Source organism: Anas acuta, chromosome 2 (genome assembly GCF_963932015.1).
Source record: "Anas acuta chromosome 2, bAnaAcu1.1, whole genome shotgun sequence".
Taxonomy (NCBI): Eukaryota; Metazoa; Chordata; class Aves; order Anseriformes; family Anatidae; genus Anas; species Anas acuta.
In genome coordinates, this window is record NC_088980.1 from 136,986,918 (window position 1) to 137,014,133 (window position 27,216).

A 27,216-nucleotide genomic window follows, 5' to 3' on the forward strand; every position below is an offset into this window, starting at 1 on the left:
ATCTGAGGAGGAGATTTACTTTATGGGGACAGTCCATAACGTTTTTTGGTTTTGTCTCCCAGAAATTGTCTCAATACCACGGAAGCTCAGAGCAATTTGAGCGGGGGAGAGAACCGCGTGCAAGTCCTGAAGACGGTGCCCGTTAACCTGTCCTTGAACCAAGATCCGCTGGAGTCATCCAAAAGGGAATACAACACAAACGTGTCTGGCAGCTCGACGCCAATCACGGGGACTGGAGTGACTGTGGTAAAAGCAGAGGAGTTCACCCCTGTTTTTATGACCCCACAAGCACACTATGCAAGAGGAGAAAATGAGGAGCACCGAGGGGTTATCTTCGAGCCATACGAAGTGTCCAACATTGCTCCCCACACAAATTATCTCAAAGATGACCAGCGCAGTACTCCTGACAGTACCTACAGCGACACCTTCAAAGACGGAGGAACAGAAGTAAGTTTTTCATCTCCAATTAGCATCTCAGAACTCAATAAAAAGCTGTAAACAAGATAAGGATATTTGAGCTTGTAAACAAGATAAGGAGATTTGAGCTGTCCACAAGAACCATTAGAAAAACAGTAATGCTATTTGCAACAAAGTCATCTTGTCATGATCCTGTCTGTCTGTGCTCTCGTTATAGGGGGACACCATGAGGTATTTCAGAAAACATTTTTGAAGTTGCTTATTGCAAACTCAGATGGTAACAGTGATCTTTTGTCTTCAGGGATATTGAAGCAAGTAGAGGATGGTTGCCATTCTGAAAGATCTGTTGTCCATTAACTAGATCTGCCTTCAGACCTATTCAGAGCAGTAAGAGACAGCAGCCAAAAATTTCCCAGTAACTGGGAAATTCTTGATGTTCTCCTCAAAGTGCAAATGAGCAGTGCCAGTCTGTGCTGCTGGATAAACCTAATTTATTCAGGAGCTGTCTGTGGCACCAGGCACTGCTCTGCAACGTACGCAAGTGAGCTAAACTAGTAGAATGAATTGGCTGGAGGGGAATGGAGAAGTCAACAGGCAGGGAAAGAAGTACCTCTGGCTGCTTTTGCCTGCAGCAAAATAATGCATACAAGTCAGAACTGTAGAAAGGTAAAAATTATTTAAGGCTGACAGTGCCTCTGCAAGTAATTAGACATCTTAGGTGGTAAAGCTCTCCTCGGATTTTCTCCTCCTCCTCTGTGAAATTGTACAAGTAACAAACAAAAGCACAAGACAAGCCACATTAAGGGTGGGTGGCTCTTACTGCATGTATGAGAAATTTGTTGTGTTTTTGTATGCTTGCGGTAGAAAAGTAAGTTGTCCCCACACAAGCATTGTAGATCAAGCCGTCTGAAAGTGAAATCCATTTTAAGATCTAGAAACGTTTCTAGGTCAACTAAATTAATAATTAATGAGGGAATTCCAGCTTGCCATTGCAAAATCAGGAAAATCAAACCTGGGATTAGAAACACAGTTGTGCATCAGCAAATCACGGTATTTCAGCTATTTTTCTGTGTTTCTGGTCAATGACTTTTTTATGGAAGTCTGCTGATAACGTGCACACAGCTTTCCCTGCGGAGCTGCAGCTGAGCAGTTCCACCACCATGCTGGTTCCTGAGGGGACCTGCTGCTGGAAGCTACCCACACAGACAGTCTGTGCTGCTCACAGTGCTGTGTCTAAAGTGCAAAGTTGTTCAGCCTGGTGGGTAAAATGGGAACTTACATCTGTTTTCTGTCCTTGCATCCCAAACTCCGTGTTATGTTATCTGTCATTTTAAATTTATTTTTAAAAAAATATTTTAAAATTATTGATAATCTTTTAAAACAGAGTACGATACTTGCCACCTAGGCTTTCTCTGCAGCCTGTGGAGAAATAGGCAGCTCAAACCTAATAGCAAAAGTGGGGGGAATGAATTTTCAGGTGGCATTCTCTCCTCTCTGTCTTCACCTCACCTCTGTTCAGGCAAATGAGCTTTAACTAGGTCCCCATCTGTAGCTGCTTGAAATATAGGTGAGCTAAGTACTGCTGCTAGCAGCCTCCCAGCCCAAAATGTTCACGTATATGTGACCCAGGGGAGCAGGAGGAGCTTTCCCTCCTCGCTGCAGAAACACTTCGCCTGTCCCTTCATTTGTTCTCAACCACTGTATTTCTAAATACTGCAGTATTTAGAAACAAAAAGTATTTTAGAATACTTTTACTTAGAAAAAAAAGTATTTCTAAATACTGTAGTGTTTGAAATAGTTTTAAGATGTTTACTGAGTGACTCAGTTCTGTTACACTGAAGGAGCGCCGAGTTTTTATAGATCCCTGTGGTAGTGGATGCCTCGGTTGATGTGTGTTGTGTGCTTTTGGTACAGTTTTAGGAATGTAAACATACCTTTCTCATCTCTTTTGTTTTCTTACTTAGCTGTGATTAATTTATGAGTCCTTTATAATGTAGGACAAAATTTTCAAGGATAGGTAAGTAAATTGAATGTTGGAAGGGACCTTAATGATCATCTAATTCCAACCCCCCTGCCATGGGCAGGAACACCTCCCATGAGACCCCATCAGAGGTTAGATTTCTTACAGTATTTATCTTATATATTCTGATGTGCATTAATCCTTGACTTCTAATCTTCAGGAAATCCTCCTAACTGGTACACATTGCCTTTGCACTTCACTAGTATCTTACTGGGTATTTATTGTGGCACAGTTGCACACGAGGTAGAATTAAAAATTGTTTAAAGATGACCTGACTTGAGGCTTCTGGAAATGAAACAGCTTTTTATTGATGAGTGGTGATCACAAAATAAATCCTGGAGATTAAAGGTAATGATCCATCAGTGAATGAGAATCGCTAAAAATGTGTTTCAGGCAAAAGGCAAGCAAAGAAGAAAATGCAAGGCTTAATAGAGTACAAATGGGCTTGTATGCAGAGGTAGGCAGGGTAAAAATCCTTGCAATAAGATTTCATTTTTGAGAAATTCACCTCTTGATGTAATTTTTGATAGCTTTGATAGGTGTGTTTTCACCTTGTGAAGAGCGACTGTTGGTCTCATTCATCTAGTAAAGTGTGCATTTCACTCCAACAGAATGGTATATTGAAGGTGAAATACTTTCACAGACTCCCAGAGTGGCTGAGGCCGGCAGGGCCCTCTGGAGCCAGCCGGTGCCACCCGTGGCCAAGCAGGGACACCCAGAGCAGGGTGCCCAGCACCATGTCCAGGCGGCTGCTGAAGGGCTCCAAGGAGGAGACCCCACAGCCTCTGGGCAGCCTGTGCCAGGGCTCCGTCACCCGCACAGCACAGAAGGGCTCCTGGTGCTCAGGGGGAGCCTCCTGGGGGCCAGGTTGTGCCAGGGGCCTCCTGTCCTGGATGTACAGACAGTGATGAGATCCCCTGGGCCTCCTCTTCTCCAGGCTGAGCAGTCCCAGCTCTCCTCAGGGTGCTTAAGACCCTTGATCAAAGTCTTAGCCAGCATCACCACACTTACTCAAGACAGGCATATAGTAAGTTTTATCAACATTTCACTATAGGCCTTAAGGACCTCCGTCCACACACATAATTTTAAATAAAGCAAAACAAAACAAAATCACTGGGAAATCAGTAGGAAAACTTGGAATTCTTTAGAAAGTCTGCTTATCTTTGAGATGGGATGTGCATTTACAGGCTTGCTATAGAATAGGCTAATGTGCAGGCAGGGAGTACAACAATGCACAAGGTATGTTTCAGCTACATTCCTGTAGCTCTTAGGTTATGAAAAACTAAAAGCTTGTTATAAATGAAATATCTCTATCAATTCCAGCATAAGGACCATGGACACTCCACCTCAATTTTTAGGGCTTTTAGTTTTAAATGGCTGATGGTTTCTTCTGAAGCATCCTTAAACAAACACAATTTTGCTCTTATTGGTCTTTTAATTCTGTTTGTATCAAACTATGCATAATTGCTGTTTTCATTTTTCAGAAGTATCGCAGTGTGTCAGTGGGGGCTGAGGAATATATTTACGAACAAACAAGGTATGGCATAAACTTTGAAATGTTTTGGCTGGCATCACATAAGAATGTATCTAGGAGGGGCTCCCACCCTCCCTCTTGTCACCCCAGGGCACCTGCCGGCCTCACTTGACACTGACCAGCATGGCTCTCTCCTTATCCTCCTCTGTGTGTTAGCTTTCAAATCTGATGGGTTTGTATCTTCATCTATTATGTTTCCCCAGCACTGTTTTGGGTTGTAACTCCTCTTGACCCCCCTGGAGTTATGTGAGATTAAAGCTGTTAAGAGAAGCCCCCCCAGGTAACAGGGCAGAGCTTTGACAGCTGGGTCAGGGAAGATCTTTCCCATCTCTCAGGACAGCAGGATGCACAGCCCAAATGTTCAGGATGGCTGAACTGGCTCCACTCACCTTATGAAATTTGGCTTTATCAAATTTGGCTTTATGAAATATGGCTTTATGTTTTTCTTTCCAGTTTTCCTAGGTACCTCCTTGTAGGCTTTCTGGGAAACCCTCTGTCTTTTTATACCACTTTTTGTCATTCTTCATGTTTACCTACAAAATAATACAAGTAAAACATTTCTTACAAATCATGCAAAAAAAAAAAAAAAAAAAGGATTTTAAGGATTTTTGAAAAAAAAAATAGAAACTGAAATTCGAAAGGATTATTATCCTCTCTGCTAAGCACAGAAAAATGAATGCACGGAATGGGCAAAGAAAGCATAGTCGCTTAACTGCTGAAGATTGCTATCAGTAAAATTTATAAGCTAATGCTTAGTTTTAATCTTGTGAATAGTTCTGTTTATATCTGAGAGATGACTCTCATTTTAGAAACACGAACATGCCTGCATTTTTTTTTCCTGGAGTAGGCATATGATTGCTTCTGGAGTGGAGGTTTCTTACAGCCTGGTCTTTTTTTCTGAGCAATATTAAAAGAGTCATTAAGGTCTTTAATAAAAAGTGCTCACTTACACTGGATATTTAAAAAATTGGATTTTGAAGCAATGGTTCTCAGGCATTAAGTCTTTTGTGCTGTGACCCAGGTCTGCTTTAGAAGTTAACCTCCAAATCTACACTAAGAAAAGCAAAATACGTCTTTCCTGGGAATTGTGTGGAAGTGGTAAGTGCTCGGAAATGAAAGGTTTGGATTGAAAAAGAGCAAGTGGTGAATGTGAAAGCAATTGAAGACCTGATACAAGATTCCTTAACTACATGGGGCTTTAGTACCCATGGTGAGATTCAGAATAGCATTATAATCATCTGAGTGACTGAGCTAAGTGTTAAGGGTAATAGCAGTCCTCCTGTGTACTCCGATTGCCAGCTGGGAACAAGACGAAACTTCCCAAGTGGTACCACACGGAGACAGCAAAACTGGCCAGGTGCAGCATGTCTGGGCTTTACGTTCTGTGAAGTCTTTCTGAAACACACACATTTCCATTTATAAGCTAGATTAAGCTTTTAGAAGCTCGTAGGAATTGCCTTCATTTTAGGTTAATGATAAACTGAAACTTCTTCCTTTGGACAGAAAGAGTGGACCAGAGCATTTTTACTTCCACCCTCTCTTCATGGATATTTAAAAAATATTATTATTATTCATGCATTTTAGTGCTTCCCCTCCACTGGATAGTTAAAAAAGTTTTCTCTTTCCCTTTTTTCCATATTGCTATGGCAGTGTTATGATGATCCAAAGTATTTGTTTGAACTGGAAAGTTAAGGTTGCACTTATTTTAGAGCAACGTATTCATTTTTTTGGTTCTTCTCCAGCACAATTTAAATACTGTGCTGAATTGGGACCTGTGTGAAAATGCTTCCCCTGTGTCCTTAGTTTGTGGGGACATCCTGCAAGTGCCTTGTTGCGTTAAAAAAGAATTGGCCACGTTCCTGATGTGGCCAAATGCAGTTTGAAGACAAGATTTATTCTGCAGGGCTAACATTATTTTCCATTTAAGAGAATGTGAGGAGCTGCGGGCACGGTTTTTATTGGATTATTATTCAAGCCCATCACTGGAGGAGGCGGCTGGAAGAGGCTCTGTGGGAACTGTGTTCAGCTAGCAGTTCACTTGTTAATCGGGCTTTAAACTTTTCATAGCTCGTGTCCTGCTCCTAAAGATAAAAAGATCTCCTGTGAGGGAGGGTTTTCTCTACTATCTCACTTCAGGCACATGGGCAAGCCCTCCTCTTTTCTCTAATTCTTATATTTTTTCCAGGGGAGGTTGCTTAATTGCAGAACCCAACTAAAGCTAACTGTTTTCTTCTGGTTAATTTGGAGAAGACTTGTAAAAGCCTCGATTGCATGCTGTTTGCAAGGAGATGAGCTTTCTGGCCCTCCTGTTTGTGTTGCTTCTCTGCCCTGTGCTGAGAGCAGCAGCTGCACTTTCTGTTCTCTGTGTGCATCTTTTGCAGCAAGTTTTGTTCTGTTCTTCCTGACTTGTTTTTTTTTTCTGTGGCACTACTGAGTTTAAATGTCTGTGGAGGCAGATGATTTCCCTGTAATACTGTAAATTATGCCGTGTTCCTTCCTAGCACGTGGCGCTCGCTGTGGGGTGCACAGCCTTGTTCTTTGTGATGCTTCTTTCCAGAGTAAGTAAAGCTGTGGCCTATGATCCAAGAGACTCACAGTCCAGATAGTTTTGTGCTCAATCTCCAGATCTAATGAACTTGAGAAAAGGAAAATTGTATTTTTCTGTGCTTGTGTGTCCTTTTCCTGGAATTTTATGTATTTTATTATTTACTTTCTATGCCTTATGCCATGTGTATGTACCGTATGCAACATGCAATGCATGGAAACAAAGAGGAAAGGAGAAAGTGATGTGGATTTTCTTGCTGTTTCTTTCCCTGTCTTTTCAACAGCACTTTTCAGTACACGCTAGAAGCTACCAAATCCCTGCGCCAAAAGCAAGGGGAGGGGCCCATGACCTATTTAAACAAAGGACAGTTCTACGCCATTACCCTGAGCGAGACGGGTGACAACAAATGCTTCCGGCATCCCATCAGCAAAGTCAGGGTATAGTCCAACTTCTTTCCTAGATGGGAACGGAGCTCTTCAGATAAATGTAGTTGTGGTTGGTTGGTTTTTTATTTTTATTTTTATTTTTATTTTTATTTTTATTTTTATTTTTTCTTGTGGGAGAGGACGGAAAAAGGTTATGCTTATGCCTGGTGTAAAGGTGGGAGAGCAATGTTGCTGGTGGCCTCAAGTATGTTGGGGTTAATCAATGAGTTATAAGTTAATTGATTACATATGTATCTGCCCTAGTTTATGGTTTAACAGAATAATGATCACGCAGATATCGCTCTCAACATCGATGAACGTATCATTGCCCTGATAAAAATAAAATAAAATAGGAAAACTGCTACATCTGCTCTGCAAGTCCATCTTGTGCACTTCAGCAGGTGCTCTCCGGAGCATTTCAGATAAAATGTGAAGAACTGCACACCATCCTTTGTGACACCAATTTTAAAACTCTGTGAGATTTCACTTCATATTCACCTGGTATACCAAAATGGATGATTTGCATCTTGGATTCTGAAAGCAGAGCTGGAGCTGGGTGCTCAGCAACATCTGCCTGGCGAGCAGGCCTCCTGATTTCCCTGGTAATGTTTTGGAGTAAGCAAATCCTAATCCCTGTAACCTTGGAATGAACAATGAGCCTCAGAGTCGCTGCCCTGCCAAGTTCACCCTGAAGCTGAAAGGGCTGCATATGTATGAGGTTGCAAAAGTGTTTCCATCCAAAGAAATGAAGTACCTTCAAAATGTTGTGACTCTAGTCGCACAATCCAATGAAAAGCAATGTCAGTGAAGCAGATGACAACCTATGTGCTTCTGTCATAAGTTTGGAGATGCTCTTCTTAAAGAGAAGCAATGATTTGTAAACCTGAACAGGGGTTAATTTTTGCCCTGGTTTCCGAAGAACACGAGGTTGATGACGGTTTCATTGTTGGCTGAAGGTGATGTAAGACTTTCCTACTGGTGAAAAATCTGCACCCAACAGCCACCCTTTGTAGTGCCAGCTCTAGTACAGCTGAAAAGGAATCGGGAGCTCACTGATCTGGATGAAAACCAATCCTCACAAGTGATTCACTGCATAGCCACATAAGTTTTGAAGCCGTGGCAGCTGAAGAGATGGAAACTGTAAAGCAGAGATGAGACCATTTCTTCCAGTGGATGTATGGTTTAAAGAAGATCATGAAATCCCACACAACTTTCACGATTGTGTTGTGTTTGCCAGGTGCCCACCCAAGCAAGCGATGAATTTACTGCCAATTCCATTCAGACCTGACAGAGGGGCAAGAGGTTTTGAAGGTATTAACCCTCTACAAGTTCCACGTTAGTGGTTCCTAGAGGAAAAAGACTCAAATGAATGCTGCCCTTGATGGAAAAGCTACAGTCTGAGCTGCTGGTTCTGCTGAGTGTATGAGCTGAGCAGCTAGCACACACCTGCTGGCCAGCCAGCGTGCATGTCAATTCTGATATAGTTCCTTGCTTATGAAATAATTTGTTGGTATTTTTTAAGAACCTGGTGTCTCGGGACTAAAGGAAGAATGGAAGCAAAAGATGTTCACAAGTTAATTTTGTTGTCCTCCATGATTTCTTTTCTTTGCAGGTTACCTAGCACAAGAATTTTTTATCATTTTGTATTTTGTTTTTAATTTTGCTTGACTACAGCAGGGGGCTTCTATGAAAAAGCCTCCATTACTCATGTGAAGTTTTGCATAAAATTTCAGTCTGTTTCCTTTGAAACATGCGGTTTAAATGAGGGGAATCCAGAACTTAAACTGAAAAGCTCAATAAATGTTCACACTGAATTTATCATGGAATGCATGCGTGCAAGAGCCCTGTTCCTAAGAAGAGTATTTGGACTACACGCTAAAGCTTTATATTCATGGAAGAAGATAAAGAAAAGCATCAACATTGCCACCACTCATTAATTATGCTCAAATACTTCTATTTTATGGAATAAAAATTGTGTGAGTTTTTGGCTTTTGCAGCAAGTTACCTGTTACATTTTTTGTCAGGACCTATTATTATTCACGTAACCCACACAAATTGGGTTCTCCTCTTAACTCTCCAAAGCACGAAGATACCCCATGAGACTTCCCTCTGAAGTTCTTGTTCCTCCCTGGCATTGTCACCAGTAACCCATGCACGGCTGAACTGCTCTTTGAAAATGTCCTGCCTTTACCCAGGAAGCCGGAGCTTCATAACAACACCACCATTGCTCTAAAACTGCATTTCTCCTAGGAAATATTCCAGTCTTGGGCTGGAATAAAAAACAACAGTCTTTTACAATCCAAGTGCTGTGGGAGGGCTGTGAGTGGATCAGCATTAGAAGCATATGGGAGAGTTTAACTTTTGTGGGTTTTGCCTATTAATTACCTACTAACTAATGCACCTTCTGCTGTTGATTTTCTTAGAGCGTGGTCATGGTTGTTTTTAGTGAGGATAAAAACAGAGACGAGCAGCTGAAATACTGGAAATACTGGCACTCCCGGCAACACACGGCAAAGCAGAGGGTCCTTGACATTGGTACGTATGAGAAGACATTTTGGAGAAGATGGCAGAGTGTGTGGAAAGTCCTGGTACCTTGCAGAAGGATGCAGTGGGATGCATTGGCAATGTGTGCATGGCTTGCATGTGTGCATTGTATATATGGTCTAGGAAGCAGGGAGGAGACCATGCAGAAGGAACGGTCCAAAGTAATTGCAAAGAAAATCTACTTGCACATGTATTTGTTAGTGTTCCCTCTTCTGCTGCTGGGAAATCAATGTCTGTGCCTCCTCAGCAGTGTCTGTTTCTTTTTGTTTCTCAAAGGTGGATCCATTCTTTGACCCAGTCAGAGCCCACGTATCAGTTCTGTTAGCTAGTCAGGAGGCCTTCCAGCCCAGGAAGATGTAAGTGTTTTGGGGCTGTGTCGCTGCACGAGCCCCAGTGTTGTGTAAGCCCATCCTGAGAGCTGAGATGCCATCACGATGGTGACAGCAAATGAGCTCCCAGGACTCCCACACCTCCCATTTTTTGAGATTTGTCAGGTTTCAGAGAGAAACAAGGGAGAAACCCCGAGCCCTGCTGTGCTATCCTGAGGGACCTGCTCACTGTCATCCCACCTGAGGTATTTACAAGCCCATTTCAGTCCCAACTGCCCTGTCTGCATGCTTGGGAGATTGGAGCAGAGGGAGAACACGTCCCTGCTGCCAAGGAGCCTGCAGTCGAAGCTTGTGGGAGTGTCTAGACATCAAGCACTTCTCCCCTCCCACGGGCAGTTTACACAGCAGCCATCTGCAGCCGATCCCAGTCAGACCAAAGCAGACAAAGTCTATCTTGTTTTCACCGCCTGAGGGAACCAAACCATTGAATGGTTGGAATGAGAGGGGGTGGTGGCGGTGGTGGGATCAGGCTGACTGCTGATAGCACCCGGGAGAGCACTGCAGGAATTCAGGGGTGACAACACCAGCACTGGGAAGCAGTCCCAAAGTGGCCCCAGCCCGAATGACTCCTCTCATGACACATTAAAAGAGTGAATGTGTCATGTCAGGGCTGTTTTTGAAGGCTGTTTTGACGGGTTTCTAGTCCCTGCAAGCTTGCAGTACTCATGCCTCCGAAGGTATGTGCTGGGGAGCTCCTTGCATGGCAGTGCCAACACCCTCACCGTGTGATTCCATGAAGATTTCCCTTTAGGTTAAGAATTCAGCCCAAGACGCTTGAAGAGCTCCTGTGAAGGACTGGATGTCCACACCCCCTGTAGTTAGCAGGGAGAATTGGCTGTCCATGAGTGAGTTAGCAAATGCCAGGATGCTCCCTGGGGAGTGTTTAAGCAGGCAGTGGGAGAGGCTTGCTAAGTGCGGGGGTGTGTATCAGACCTGTCCCATCTTCAGGGGGCGGTCTGGCAGTATCTGCTGGTAGTTCTTTGGGATCTCACCCCCACTATCAGCAGTATATGGAGGGTTAAGTATGTATTAGGCTCCTTTAAAACTATCTGTGAATAGCCTTTTTAGCTTTTTGCTGCTATAGATTTTTGTGAAGAAGGAGGCACTTTGTTTTTACCAGCAGAAATGAGAAATATTGCTGACACGCTGCTGTGTTGTGATACTGGGCCACTAGCTTTTTATTTTAATAAAATCGAATGAAGAATGCAATATTGGATTACGTCAAATATTGATTTTTCAGAATCAGTACCATAAATAGACAAATACTGGAGCAGCTTCAAACGTGAACATAAAGAGTGTGTCTGGAAGCTTTAGATTGGTTAACTGTGCTCCAGAGTTTTACCCCTGCATTTTCTAGGAAAGTTTGTATTATTTATGTGCTCAATAAAAATCCTACTACAATGGTATGTAATGTGAGAAAGTGATTAGCACCTAATGTTGAAATTTGCCATCGTTTAATATGGAACTTACCCAACAAACTAGGAAATATTTCCCGTAGAGCTGTTCTCTTGCATACCAAAGAACCCCAATTTTCTATTTCTGGTAACTCACAGCAGCAGAAGAGGAACAATAACAGTCCTGCTAACAACTTCCAAGTATCCTTGGATGTAAATGCTTGTTTAATCTACAAAGGATCTCTCTTTAATTATGTGTAAATCGAGGGGAATGGAAAGGAATTCTGCTTTCCAGCAGCACGTCACACACACAATCCAGGAGATTTGTGTATGGCAATTAAGGAAGCGGGAGCATGTCTTGGGGGAAGGGAATGGGAAGGTTGGTGGGATGCTGGGATCTGACAGCCTTTTATGAGAAGAAAACACGTGTCTTTACAAGACATCTTGTTCATGTCTTTCCAAAGAGCACCTACACAGCACGCCCATATGCAGCAGTCAGTTACACGAGGCACTTTCTGGTGAATCATAAATTTAAGGGGTGGGTGGATGTGTGCACATGCATATTAAACCACTTCTGTGTCTTCTAATTCCTCTCATTTGCATTCCCACACTGAATTTAGAGAGTGAAGCCAATGACTTCAGTTAGAGAGGGGATCTGAGTTCATGGTGGGAATGGAAAACCCGCCAGCAAACACCATGGTCAGCTGCTGCATCACCTTAAAGTGCCTCTGGATTCCTACCATAGCCCAAATCACTCAGGTAGACCAGGAACACAGCTTCACTTGCTCAGTGAAATGCCAGCATCCCTGTGCTTCAGATGAGAGAAAATGTACTAGCTGCACATCTCTCATGCTAAAGCATTCTTCTTGCAGGCGTGTTTTTGTTGAAAGTGCTTTTAATGCTCTTATTGCCAATAAATTACTTTTAGAGACCAAGAGTTTATTTTCAGAAAGGCAAAGGAAATGCATATCAAAAACATTCGGTTCTCTCATTTGTAGAATAAAAAAACATCCTCTTTCTATAGCTGAATACAAAGCTAAGAATCAGCATGTTTCTGAAGCACAGATTTGGGCAAAAGTTGAAATGACAGAGATTGCTGCATCATCTAACCTCAGTCCCTTGGCACAGAGTCCAGTTGTAGCCCTCAAGGGATGCTAAGGAGATACATAGGGCCTAGAGAAAGCTGATGCATTTTCTTGAAGAATCTGGAAGTTCCTTTAATCAAGCAGCTATTACTTCCTTATAAACAGGGTGTTTCTCTTAATCTGCCATCAAAGAGAACAAAGTGTGTTAAACTGGCTGGTAAAGGGAGTGCAGAAGTGGGCCTGCCTTGCTTTTCGATTAGAAAGAGCCACAAATCATCTTCCTTACATGTTTTTCTCCCCTTTTTCTCCTCTTAATGTTTGTTGTTGTTGTTTTTCATGCTTTCATCGTCTTTGAAATTCAGACTTCCTCCCTCTTGCTTTTGATTCCTTCTGTAATTTTAATTATTTGGTAACACCACATCAACTGTACGTGAGAATTACGTGAGAAGAGGGTGCTGATTTTGTATTCAATTTAACAATTGTTTACATTTTTGTTATCTATTTTACTCTCAGATACACTTTGGAGAAAGGATCTCTGTGTTTTAATTATTTTATTAAATAGAGATCCAGCCCCCAGTGCAGTAATTCTGAAGAAAGTTTGAAACTGTTGGGCAAGAAATGTAGCCTACTGATTATTTCCTCCACTGATAACTGTTAGCCTGTTAGAAGGCTTCTTTAGCTTTACCATAATGTCATTTATTCATGTCAAGCCTTCAAGATTATTTTTAAATGTTTAAATTTATTTTAAATTAAATGTTTAATTTTCCAATTTTGGCCATTCCTTGGCCAAGCTAATGAACCCACTCTTTTCCAGTGCAGTCACAGTGATTCCTTTTTTGAAAGCAGGCTGTATTTGCAAGAACATCAGCTAGGAATGTATTAGACATGAACTCAAGTTGCAGCATAGTACCTCTTTGCAGTTAAGCTTACTGATAACTTCAGTAGTTCAAAACTTCATGAGATTTGTTGTTTGTTGTTTCTTACAGCTGATTACAAGGAGAGTTTTAACACCATTGGGAACATCGAAGAAATCGCGTTCAATGCTGTGTCCTTTACTTGGGATGTCAATGAGGAGGCAAAGGTGAGGAAAAACCATGCAGATGGTATCACTTTATAAGTACCATCCATCCTCAGTCAGTGTTCCACTTCTCTCCTATTTAATAAGAAGGGTAGGCGGAGGTGAGGGAGCTCTGTCTCCTCAAATCCATGGTCCTTCTCTGACACCAGGGATTCTGGCCATCCAGAAAAGCTCTGGTATGTCAGAGCTGTCAGGATGGTGTTGTGGTCATGTCTGTGTCACTGTCAAATAAAGGTAGATGTAGTTCTGAGGAAAACCTGTGGGGCTGTCAGAGCAGAGTTTCTTACTAGTGAGAAAAATTAAGTTATTTTTCCTACTTATTAACTCAGTGTCAACCACAAGGCACATTTTCCCATTCTCTAAATTAGCATCTTCCTTTCTATACTTTTAACATCTCCATATCCTATAATACTCATCTCAGTATTCTGTAAGCTAGACTGTTTTTCCTTGTGTTTGTGCCATTTTTTTCTATAGTGTTACACAGACTGTCCTTGCAAGGGGAAATGAGCTTATTTTTGAGAACTGATGCATTTTTAAAAATTTTATTTTTAAATGGTCAGATACCCTTAGACATGGGGTTTTACATTCAGGGCTGTGACTGCAGTAGTGAAGTTATAAACCAGGACATCAGAGCACCTTAAGAAGTGCCTTATAGATAAAGGCATCAAAAGAGTAGCAGAGTGTTTTAGCTGCATGGACCCAGTGCAGGAGAAATGAAAAGCTGCAGGTAATTATGAGAACAAGTTTGCCTCCAGAAAGCAAACAGAAATTAGTCGGTGTAAAATGAGTGGGGGTAATGCGGGACTTTCATGGGCTTAGAAATAACAAACAGTTATTTCAACAAACACTGTCCAGCAGAACAAACTCCTCGTACTGTTGTCGTGTTGAATACAAAATGCCCAACATTCAAGGATATCTCAAATATGGATATCCCCTACTCTGCGATTCCGTTTCAAAATACAGCAGTAAGTTGTCCCCTGCAGTCACAACAGATGACTGCTGTGTGCACGTGGTCATTATGCACATTAAGCAGATGTGGCAGTTCATTTGGCATCTCCAACACGATGGACTTTCACGAGGGCCTTCACAGAAGCACTAAGGAAACAGCTTGCACTATGACCACCAGAAATGCAGCACAGGAAGATTTTAAAACAATGACTTAATTGTTGCTGGAGTTAAAAAAAAAAAAAAGTCAGGAGTGAAATTTAAAAGAGTCACTTGTATTTCTGCAGGAAGGAGTGATGAAAATGTATGTTGGCTTATGCTTATTTATTTTGGGGGGTTGTTATCAGGTATCTGATCATTTAGGACTGTGAACTGCAAATGTATTGATAAAAGTAAGAGGATTCATAACATTATTTGGTATTGGGCTATCAAGCATAGATCAGGTGGTACTGGTAAGCTTGTCACCCTGCTGAAGACTCCCCCACCACACACACACGTGTACACGTACACACATGCTTGTTCTTGTTGGAGGCTTTAATAAAATAACCAGTTGCACACAGCGTGGGGATTCCCATAGGATCCCCCTGCGGTGTTTGAAAGCTCTGGACTCGGAGTCACGTCACCAAAGGCAGCTTTTTCTCCAGCAATTACCTCATCTGGGAGAGATGAAGATTTTCCAGCCCTAATTACAGACTCTCCTTTCTTAAGCATTTTGAGCGACGATCTTTAAACTGGCCCCATTGTTTCTGCTCAGTGTTGTTTTCCCTTTTCACCACAATTTCAAGATTAAAACCAACCTCACAGGCACAAAGACCTTTCTCATCTGAGTCAGACAAAAGCGGCACAGAGCAGTTCTTGCCAGGGCCTCCGAGACGTTATGTGATGAAGCGCTCTACTGGCCCGGGAAGAATTAAAAACAAAAAAACAACAAAAAACAACAGACCAGACCTTGGAACCGCACAGGGGAGCGATCTTTAAAAATCAAACAGGAGAACCAGAGCTCACCTAACCAAATATCCCCGTCTCTCTCGGGAGACTAAATCCTGCGTCCAGGAAGACTTATCTCCAGCATCGGATTTCTCACTTGCATGCTCCACCTGGAGGGCACTTGATTCGAATCCAGATTTTTTTTCTCCTCCCACACTCGAGCTGAACCATTCCTTCCTCCTGGGAGCCCTGCAGGATGGGGGTATGACAGCCCAAGCGCGACACCCAGAAGCCACCCGTTAGCAGTCGTTCTGATGAAGTTTCCTAAGGCAGCATCCCAGCTGGATCTCGTGTGAAGGAAATGAGTGTTCAAAGTGTACAGACAGAGGTGTCTCTGTTGCCTCGGGACCATGGGGGGAACTGGGGTGTTGCCTCCAGCTCCTTGTGCCCTTGTCTTCTGAAAGGAGCTGGAAGGAAAGAGGAGATCTTGTACAGCGCTGGTTGAACTGTGGAATAATACCTCCTTTGCTGTTTGGGGACTAGGGGAAACAGCACACAAGGCACTTTATTTCCTCAGGTGTACCAGAAGTCGGTGACAACAGTTCCCTTTGTCTTCCAGGAGAGCAGAGTTGGGCCCTTTTGGGGGAGCGGAGACCTTTCTGTAGGATGACACGTTCATCTGGTGGGGCTCTGACCTATAGGTTACCCTGGGGCTTATGGTTCAGATCTGGGGAACTGGGAAAGGAAGGGTCTACAGCCACATCAAACTCGTGAGACAAAAACACCGAGCTGTAAGGAAGCAGTGGTAGGAAGTGCGGAACACTTTTTGTATGGTCCATCTTCATTTCACTCCCATATTTACTTCTATATATAAATACACAGTGTTTATGGGCATGGTGATTTGTTGGTTCCCTTTGGTTGAACCCAAATACCACGTTAGGTATTTTTAAAGGAATTCTTTAAAGGAAGGTGAGGAAACAAATAACAATTAACAAGAACTGGCTGACTTTTCAACCATCTTTTTAAAGTCTTTTTATGATAGCTAAATGGAAACTGGTTTCCTTGCTGCTGCCCTACCGAAGATTTTGCTGCAGTATCTGGCTGCCTGACAAAGTTTTAGTGGAGGCTTTTGAACAGAGAGCTTCTTTTTTTTTGATAGACATACCTCTGCCTGCTTATTGCTGGCAGAATTTAGTTTGCAAGGAAGGTAATTAAGAAGCAGAATAACTCCTGGTGAAATGAGGATATTTTTGTAATAAATCATACCACCTCTTTGAGATATGCCTTCTCTATGATTAATACTTTGCTAATTTAAAATGGGTAGGATGATGTAACCTTTGAAACAAGGTTACAAGGAAACAAGGTTTATTTGTCTGTTTTTTATGGGCAGTACTTTTCAGCCTTAATTCTGAGTTGTGACTTCAGTGAACCATTCGGTGAAGAAAACTGTCACCTTGAAGCAGACCAAAATACCTATCAGTGATAGCAAGAAATGTCTGATTTCTGCAAAGCCATGCAAATTGGACATGCAGCAAAGAGGCACGTTGGCAGATAAGCTATTCATGTGGGTGCTGGCACATGCTTTTTGGTGTGTACAGTAGTTGTGTGCCGTGCAGTTGTTGTGTATACTTGCGTGCAATCATTGTCCTACTATATTTAACTGAAATGTAGATCTTTAATCCAAAGCACGCTGAAGCCCCTGGGAACCTTTCCAGTTATTTAATGAGTTTTGGCATAGAGCATGCAGTAATAAGCTGTGTTTTCAATGAGTGAGTGATTTGCAGGATTAGGTTCTTAGACATCGTGGGCCAAAGCGAGCTGTGATTCCAGTGGGCACAGTTGTAAAATGAAGCTGATAAAACAGCACAGTCTCTAGCAGTGATTTGAATTGCGACAATCCGTATTTCTTTAACGTTGGTTAGGGATATGCAGGATGAGTTTTGAACAGTACAAGCTTTATTTTGTTCTTAATTATTCATTTCCTTCTTTAGTTGCATCAAATTTCATTTCATTAGGGAGGAAATTAATATTTTCTCTACTCTCAAAATTTAAAGGTTGGAGGAAAAGCACTTTATTTTGGGGAATTAGTGCCAGCAATTATGTAGTATTATACTTGGCAGCTGCTTTAATAAGCCATATCTTGTGTGTATACGTGCATATATGTCTTTTATATATATAGATATGCACACATGCAAACATCTCTATATATTAGAGAAGAGTTAAGCAGTGATAGCAAATAATGGTGAAATTTCAGGGTATACAAATGGTTCAGTAAGTATGCATCTGGGATTTAAGGCAAATGGCATTTTTATGTAGTTGCCGGGGTGTGGTGTGGGTTGAGGAAGCTTCAAAAGAGTAATGTAAACATTTGCTAGAGACATTTGTATTGAAATAAAACAAAGGTCTTACCTTTGTATGGGATTTATAAGGTAACGGCTGGCAGGAGAAACTATAAAGCCACACTTTTTGTGCATGGGAGGAATGATGGGATTGATGTGAGTTATTAAAGAGACGAGTCATTTAACTCTTTGTTGCTACAGGCTGGAGGGATGAACCCTTTTAAAACAGAGCTATTAGGATTTGGGAAAGACCGGTCACCCAGGCACAGTTTCTGTGTATTGCCAGCATTCAGTAGAAAAATTGCCTTAAGTTTCTGATTCTAACACACTCTTCCCTCCCTTTTGCCCATGGCTCTCTCTGAGTCGATGGGAGCCAGAAATGTAAATAGTAATAAAAGGCTTACACGAGAGGTTTCATAACTGGAGACCTTTAAAGTGCATAAGCTGAGAGACCGCAGCAGGAGTCGTGCTGGCTGGATTCAGTGATAAAAGGGGAAATGCATTTCGGAGCCTTGCTCTCTCTTTAGGCAGGTTACTGTGTTTGTGTCTTGTACCTCGCTAATTATGCTGCCGTGTTTAACAAACAGCCAGCAATTCACATAATAACAGCTACACCGTGGAGGAGCGCCTTCCCCGAAAGAGAGGGTGCTTCCTCCAGACGTGCTCTGTAACAACCAGAAGCGTTGTCCTTATCTTAGGCCACTGCTGAAACTTTCTCAGGCACCAAATGTTTCTCCAAATGAGTTTTTCATTGCCAGTGGCATGCCTGAGCTAGAGACTGGATGGGTGGAGCTCTATCATTAATTGCTCTAATCTGAGATATGCTGACATTGTAAAAAAAAGACATCGTTGTAATGACAACCCCGACTTGTTCCTGATAGCAAAATGGTGCTAAAATCCAGTTTGCACAGGAAAAAAAAAAAAAAAAAAAAGAAATGTTTGTAAATGAATTCAGGTACAGCTGTAGTCACAACCATTAAAATAGTTCTAAGTCAAGTGTAGACGGGGCCCTGGGGAAAAAAAACACAAACAACACAGTGATTTCTACTCCTGCTACTGTCAGTTTTACTTAACTCTTACGTTTTCTAGCCACGTAGCCCTGCTGTACAAGAGGCCAGAGGAAGAAGGCTCTTAATCCTTTGTGTCTTCCCAGCAAGGCCAGGTGGGATTTGTGTTTCCCCAGGTCCCGTGAGGCTGCTTTGCTGCCAGTGGCACCGAGGGCCTGCACACAGGGAGGGAGGGCGGTGTAGGCCATGCAGGGCAGGCAGCGGGCATGGGGGCAGCTTCTGGGCAGGGCAGGGCCATAGACAAGTGTCCCCCGGGTCCCCCGGTGCAAATCTTGAGTAAAAAACCTTAAAGGCAACTCAAGTAACACAAGTCATGCCCTCATCTCCTTCCCTCTGCGCCCTGCCCCCCCCCTCCTTCTCCAAATCCAGTCAGCGCTGTGCTTCGAAGGAGGGCTAGTAGAAGATAGCGGAGGGGGAAAATTCTTCCCCCAAAAAATGATTTGTGTTAATTTGAATCCATCCATCTCTCTGTGAGGCACAAATATGACAGGAAAGATCGTACACTTCAGACGCGTGAATCTACAGTCATTGCTCCTCAGAGAGATCCTGATGTATCGCGGTGTCAGGACGAGGATATTGAGTCTCACAGCATCAATCTATTATTCATGCTGAGTAATCTGTTATTACTGTACGGGGACTCCTGAAACCAGAAAGTCTGCCTTCCCCAGTCGCTCCTACTGTGCTCTGTGTGTCTGGAGGCAGTGGAAGGGCTGAAACACAGAGGATGTGGTTGGTGAAGGTGGGACAAAGTCCTTTTTTTTAACTTTTTGAGTTAAAAACAGACTGCTGGGGCGATGCAGAGCCTAGCCATCCCCTTTCGCGTTTTAACATACAGTTGGAAAATCCCTCTGCAGAAGGATGGGCTAAGGCACAGCGAGCCCGGGTTGCTTTGTGCCAGGCCTCATTCCACCGCTCTGTGTTCACACACACTTGAAAGCACTGCGCTGACACCGTCAAGGAGTCTTAAGGCGAACGAAAACCCAGGCCATCATATTTCAAAGGCATGTGCACCCCGATCCACGCTTACCTTTGGATCCAGAGGAGACCGAGTTGTAATTTGAAACAGAAATAGCACTATCGGTTTCAAAATCAGAGTTTCACCTAGGGCCCTTCCCCGCCTTCCTCCTCTCCCCGCAGTTAAAGTTCAACCATTTCATTTGTAAATGCAGCTCTGTGATACAATCAGGAGCAGAAATGCGGAGGTGCCATTAGCTCGGTCAGGCAAACAAGCTGCTCTGGCTCCATCGTAAAAAAAAAAAACCCTGACTGCAAAGTAACTTCTGCCATTAGGGTAAAGTATCCCCCTACCAGCCGCACCGCAGACCTTTATTCCCAGCTCGCCTTTCTCTGAGGGGTGTTTGTGCTCTATTCACTTGTGTTGGGTTTTAGCCCTGTTTGTGGATTGAGGGGGAGGGCTTCTTTCATTCCTGAATCTTCCCAGATCCCAGGGGCCCGAGGGCCTCAGATCTGCCCCGTGAGATGTGCATCAGCGAGGTGTGCATTGGCCGTGTTTGGGAGTCCCTGCAGAGCTCGGCCTTACTGTGCTCATCCTGCCGGAGCAGGGCTCAGGCAATACACACGGGCGTTTTTTTCTGTCCTTTTTCTTAGTTCACAGTGCTTGTTTTATTTCTGTGTGAGTTTTGTTTTCTAAACCAAGGAAAAGTGAAAAGTAGACCCAGGTTAATACACAACTGGCAAAAAGTCCTATGTAAAGCACGTATCCTCGCTGCGAAAAACAACTGCGTTTTTAGTACAGCATCATCTCATGTTCCACAAACACTGTCTTGACTGAAAAGATCCTAGTGATAATTCAGATCACGGTAACAGCTTTCTTTGCACCCAAATGGACTCGGTGGTGGGAGACCCTTCTGCCAGGTGCTGTAGGAACACGTCCTCGTCCCATAGTATGGGTGGTGGGTAGAAAACAGGAGGTGACCACTGGTTTTCTGCAGGCATTAGTGTGTGTAGAAGGAAAGCATGGGACAGGTTTCTGAAGAGAAGATGAGCAGGGGTTGCCAGGAACTGAGGGCATGGCAAAGGTGGGCAGAAGCTTTAGAAATATTTGAGAAATTTCTTCCCTGTCTGACAGGCAGGGTGAGATGCGCTGCGGAAAATGAAGAGAGACGGGGAAGGACCCTTAGAGTGAGGTCAGGGATGTCTGTTGATAGGTTGGAGAATGGAGTGCTCCTGATGACAGTGCAAAGAAAATTTGTGAAAAAAGGGGTAGGACTTTTGCTTGGCCGCACTGAATTTGAGTAATGAGATGTCAGAAGCACAAGCCAGACCAAAAGATGGCTGGAAAGGACAACGCAAGGTTATCTGGCTATGTCTGTATTAACAAACAGCACAAACATACGGAGCAGGTTTGTAGGGTGGAACAAGTCAGGGCTAAAGACCTTACATCCACGTGAGACACGTTTTGGAGGTTTTATCTGAGATTATCTTTAGTCAGTTCCCACGGCCTGAGCAACTGTGAGCAGCTGGAGCATGTGAGGTGTGCTCCTGGGACACATCTGCTCTGACTCCTCCAGAAAGAATCCAGCTGATGCATTCTGGCTCTCTGGTGTGAGCCAAAGCATGGTAAGTTGGGATAATCAGGTGATTCACCTCAAATGTGATCTCCTGATCTGAACTAAAGCATTGATACACACCTTAAAAGGCTGGCCTTCTTCCCAGCATGGAAGCATCTTTGCTGGACTTAGGAGAGAAGTGGAGAATAAATGTGTGAGTTGTCAGAATGGAGATAACTGGCTGAATTAAAATATTTTGGGGAGATACCTGCTTCTGTTTCCCCATTTGTTGTCATGTGTTTCCAGAAGTTTAATAGTTGTTTGCACCACATTTTTAAAGTCATCTCTCTGTCACATAGATTTTCATCACCGTGAATTGCTTGAGCACGGACTTCTCCTCGCAAAAAGGAGTGAAGGGGCTTCCTTTGATGATCCAGATAGATACGTACAGCTACAACAACCGCAGCAATAAACCCATCCACCGAGCCTACTGCCAGATCAAGGTTTTTTGTGATAAGGTAAGTGGAAAGCACGATTATCAGGGACAGAGGAGACACCTTGTTTGACAGTTTATTATTATTGCTGTATTCAGACCTAATGACTTTTTCCTGAAAGGATTTATAAGTTGCACAGTAGAATTTGATCCAGCTGTATTATAAACCTGTCAGGTTATCACCCAATTATTTTACTGCTTTGCAGCCTCTTTGGCCCTTATTCCTTGGCTTGTGAGCAATGTAGTTGGACTGTGTAAGGACAGCTTGTTATAGTTCATGGCACAGGAACATCAAAATAGTCACAGAATGCACGAAGGTAAAGATCTCTGCTTGGAAAGTACTGGTCACAGGTTCATGCAAGTGCCAGTCTGATGGTTTATCCCTTCTGTCTCTAACAGCCATGACAGGTAACACACAAATCTTGTGGAGAGGTCTCTGATGGCAAAAGGCACCTTTCCTTAAAAGTCTGCTAATCTGTCTTTTACTATACACTAGAAAACAAAACAAAACAAAACACATCCCAGGGATACAGCTAATTGTTTCTTTTCTGTTTGCTTACAGTTATTTTGGGAGCATCAGTAAAACTTATGTGTTGCTGGGGTTTTCTTATTAAAAGGCAACTGCAAAAATATGTTAACCATCCCAATTTTGTGATTCAGTAACTTTTGATTTTTGCTCACTTCTTCTTTTGCATAATTTTCTTACTTGCAGTGGTTTTCCTCACTCCTTTGTGGGAATCAGTAAGATTGGGCTGTAATTTTCATCATCAAAGCATAGAGCCTGCTTTAATGAGTCCGACAATGTCATGGGCAGCTGTATAGATCACCAGGTAGAAGCAGTTGCTCAGAAATGTTATCTCTGTGATGATTCTTAGATGTGTAGCATCACCATGCTTCATTTGTGTTTAACACCTGGCAGCCAATGGACTTTATCCCTGCTGGGAAAGATCTTCCAGGGGAAGGTTGGTGCCTGGATTCTAGTCAAGGTTCAGGGATTCAGGAGCCTGCATCTATTTAAGTGACTTGAAAATTTATCTAAATTAGTCTTCCCATCTTACCGATGGGAACAGAAAGGCAAAAGGCCATGCCCCAGGCAAGACGTAGCATTAACTTTTTAATGGAAAGGGCAAGAGTTCAACTGTTCCTGGTCTCGGTGCTGTTGCTCCTTCCCCTTTTTCAGTCAGTTCCCTTGTTGCTGTCTTGACAACAAGATCTTGAGGGCTAATCAGTCAGTTGTATTACTGGAGCAAAAACTTTGAAAGTAATGAATGGAAATGTATGCACCAAGGTCTTCTTGCAGTCAAAGTGCTATGCTTTTAATTGTAACTTTGAATGTCAAATATTTAGAGATTTGAGGCTACAGGTGGATGTTAAAAGCTCCATAAATATCAAAGTAACAAGTCATTTTCATCTACTTGTTTTTGAAAAGCAATTAGAAAAAATTGAATTATTAAAAGAGAAAAAAAAAGGAAGGAAATTCAGAACACAAACTCATCAAGGGTGACCTGTAGCCACAACTGGTGGAGATTTTGAATAATACATGTTCATTGCATCTGTTGGCTTAATTGGTACTTCAAACATCCAGACGAGGAAGCAGGAAATGAATGCTAAGACTTTTAATCAAAACTGTCTCAAAGTAGAAGAGATCACAGGGGTAGTTAAAGCGTTCTGCATATCAAAACTATATTGAGAGCGGGAACTGGAGGGCTCCAGGGTATTGATAATGGGGTATGTATCTGTGTAATAGAAACGTATACATGCGTGCACACACACACAGCTTTTAAACTTAATGCAGGGCTGAAGATGAATTAAAGGAATGAAAATGAATGAAAAGTATCTAGGTCAATTCACTGACGGTGTTCAGTGGCACTTGGAGAGGCTGAGGCCTGATTCAGCCCTCACTTGGTGCTGGTGTATCTGTACTGACGTCACTTACTCACTGTGCTTTTATAAGTAAATAAAAGATTGGAGAATCAAAGCTCGATTGCCAGCTCAGCATGGCAGTTGTGTTTCTGTCTGCACAGGAGCCGTGCAGAAACCGTCCCCACATTGCACTCGGCAGGAGGTAGGTGGTGGGGCTGGACGTGGTCATCTTCAAGACACCAAAATAACTCCTGGCCCTGGTTGATGCGGTGCTGCTAATGGAGGGTCCCTGGCTCTGTTTCTCCTCCAAGACTGTTCCCCGCCCTCTAGTGACAACGACAGGATTTACTGCCTGTTTGCTAAAGGCAACGAAGCCAAGACAATTTTTGCCCAACTCTTTGTCATGATTAATTAAAAAAAAAAAGTATTACGGGGCCATTTTAAAAAGCAGCAAACATATAATCATTTTATACATTTTAGAAGGATGAATTGCATCGTTATGCCCCCATCTGACAACCATAAAGAGAAGCTGATGAGAAAACTGCCTCATTTATTACAATTATCTGGATTAGGGGAACTACACAGTAAATTCCTCCCACCTAAGTGCTGAAATGTATCTGAGTTTGAAACGTGGAAGAGAAAATGTTTCTGTTCTTGTTAGTGTTCTTACAAATGGTCTGTCTGCAGCCATGGTGCCTCTTTAGGACCAGTAGATGCGTTTATACATTAACCTAGTTAATTCACAGGTAAACGTGGCTAGTTTTTAAGAAAACCATTTGCTGATAAATTATGTCCTTCAGCTGAAACACAGCACACACGTTGTGGAAGGAGAATCTCTGAAGAAATAAAGCAGCATTTAGCCAAGGGGCACATACTACGTATATCTTAGTATTTACTTGAGCACTTACTGAATTTTAGTATCCTATTACATATAAACTAGGGAGCAACACAGACTCGGATCCAACGTGTGCTTTATGTAACATAAATGTATGGAGATAAGGACTGCAAAGGTTGTAAGCGTTTATTTGCTCCCCATTCATTCTCCAGTCTTTTGTCCGTGTTTATTTTCCTGTAGACAAGTCTTCCAAGCAGCTGTTAGAGTGCAAATCTTGTTTTCTCAGTGCCAATTCTCTCTGCCCTTGCTATCTTTTTGTCATGTGCAGATCTCTGATGCTACATTATGATAAGGGAATATAATTTTTATTCTTTAAGGAGGTTGTCAGGGAAACTTGCCACCAGGCCTATTTATATTTATGTACTGCGAGATGCTTTAGCCACCGTGTATGAAGGAACTGGGAATTCAGAGACATTCTGATTTTCTCTGTGCGATTAGCCTTGCTAAAAAGAAGCAGAAGCATTTGTCTGGCCAAATACCGTAATATTGTTCCCAAATAAAATAAATCAATTCTGTTTTCCTTGCTCCGAAGTACACGTTGTTCTGAGTACACGCAGTGCCTGCCATCTTGTCTCCAGTTTGGACAGCGGTAGAGTAACTGGATTGTTAAAAGGCACGGTGCAATTCTAATTACCTGTAAGTCTGCAGCTACAGAGAGAAGGAGGATGAAGTCTCTGGGCCTGTCCTACCCCACGGGGAACACTTTGGCCTTCATTTAGAAGGAGGTGCACACATGAGCTTCGTAGTGGTGATGGGGGTGTTATGATGGCTTCATCTCCAGCCTGCTTTAAATCGTTGGTGTACTCAGGACTTGGGTGCCATGGCTCAAGTGGGTGCAGACAGAGCTGTCACGCTTCCTTGGGGGCGTAGTTACAGAGACCATCAAAGAAAATCTTTGCAGTCAGAGCTGTGAAACCAAAAGGCAGGGCTGTGGGCAGCCCTCCTCAGGACACGGGCAGGAGGACGTGTTCTTCCCTTTGGTAAAGAACAGGAACCCTCAAAAACAATATTGATAAGGGCACAGCTCTGAATCTCTCGGAGCTGATGAAATGGCTGTGACTGAGGTCTGTGAGCACTGGCTGGAGCCTGGATCTGAAGGCAATGTTTCTGTTAGATACCCTCATATTTTTTAAAAGGTGTCTCTTACTCCACCTCTTCCAGCCTCTGGAAAGCCATTGATAGATCACAGCCAGGAGCAAATCTTTTCTTGCCTTCTTTTCAAGCTTTGTTCATTGGCTCTTGTGTGAATTTTTCCTTCCTGAGTGAATATTTTTGGCTCCCCCCCTCTCCCCTCCCTCCACTTTCTTTTACAGAAACTTCTAATTTTAATTTGCAAAAGATCTCTAATTTTGCATGCTGACTGTCTGGGAGCATATGGATCTTTAATACACTTCACAAGATGACTGTATTCATATTTATAAAGTAAATTAGGAGTACTTCAAAGGAGGTGTTGCTGCTTTTTATGTCAATAACAACTTTTATTTTCTAAACTTATTGAGAGTGTATTTACATAACAGAAGCCTGCAACTTCCCAGGAGTTCCTAGGGCCTAATAGGGTAGTGCTGCCCTGCCTTCCAGTTTCTCCGGGGCTTTTTTTCCCTGTTTGAAATGCCTGTATGTTTCTGTATGAGCCTTTGCACTGCAAACAAGCTGTTGGAGTAGAGTTCTTCCACTGGCACACCTCAAAGGCCTTTACAAAGCCATCCTGCCCCTACACAAGGTGGGTGGTTGAGAGTTTAGGGAAGAGCTTCACATAGACGTGATCTAAGATGACAACAATCCTGCAGGTGCTTTACGTCAGTACACACACGAAGTATTTGGGCTGAGCCCTCCATTGTGCTGGGTTCAGGATGCCCTGTGTGCCTGCTGTGACAGCAACAGGCCAGCCCGAGACCACACAGTACCCAAACCATCGGTCCCATCTCCTCCAAGCCAGCTGCAGTGATGCACATGAGTTTATTCCTCTTGCTGGCACGAGCCCTGGGGGCTGCTGGGTGTGCCAGCACAAGTTTGGGAGACAGATGCTTGATATGGAGCTGGCTGGCCTTGCACATTCCCCAACAACCTGGTGGAATTCAGCTGTGATGGGATAACCGGCCTCTGTTTTGGCATTTCTGATGTGCCTGTAGCTGTAGTTTCAGCTACATTGCAGGGATGGTGCTCGCGGTGATTCCTCTCAGGCTAATGTCTGTGGTTGTCTTTTTTCCATCAGGGAGCAGAAAGGAAAATCCGAGATGAAGAGAGGAAGCAGAACAGGAAGAAAGGCAAAGGCCAGGCCTCCCAAAGCTCATGTAATAACTGTGAGTAAGACGGGCCTGGTTTGGACTAAATCACACCTAACGTGTCCCCTCTCATAACCACACTGCTTTGTGATCCTCCTAGCAGCTGAAGGGAAGCTGAGTGCAGTCCCTCTGCAAAAGAAGAGTGATATCACCTTCTTCAAAACAATGACTGACCTGGATTCCCAGCCAGTTCTCTTCATACCAGATGTTCATTTCGGAAACCTACAAAGAACTGGACAGGTAGGAAATGATAATGAGGTGAGCAGGTGCCCACCTGCTGTCCAGCTGCACGTGCTCCGAGGCAGGTTTTACAAAAACAAAGCACTGTTACTGGTGGCTGCCTGTTTCACCTCTCATTTTTGGTAGATGCAGTTCTTGGTGAGTCATTTAGCAAAGAGCTTGCAAGAGACAGATGCCTTTCTTATTTCTGGGTGCAAAAAGAGGGAGTTTTTACTTCATTAGTA

The 27,216-nt window shown here is 43.0% G+C and overlaps 1 protein-coding gene across 1 annotated transcript in view; it reads left to right on the forward strand.

Moving 5' to 3' along the window:
• Positions 1 to 27,216, forward strand: part of GRHL2 (grainyhead like transcription factor 2) — a 60,412-nt gene that overhangs the window by 16,282 nt on the left and 16,914 nt on the right. The window contains exons 4-11 of the mRNA XM_068672380.1: positions 63 to 447; positions 3,922 to 3,974; positions 6,800 to 6,953; positions 9,365 to 9,476; positions 13,340 to 13,434; positions 21,579 to 21,737; positions 26,683 to 26,770; positions 26,853 to 26,992. Of these exons, the coding sequence (XP_068528481.1) occupies positions 63 to 447; positions 3,922 to 3,974; positions 6,800 to 6,953; positions 9,365 to 9,476; positions 13,340 to 13,434; positions 21,579 to 21,737; positions 26,683 to 26,770; positions 26,853 to 26,992 (1,186 nt within the window). The remainder of the gene's footprint in view (positions 1 to 62; positions 448 to 3,921; positions 3,975 to 6,799; positions 6,954 to 9,364; positions 9,477 to 13,339; positions 13,435 to 21,578; positions 21,738 to 26,682; positions 26,771 to 26,852; positions 26,993 to 27,216) is intronic.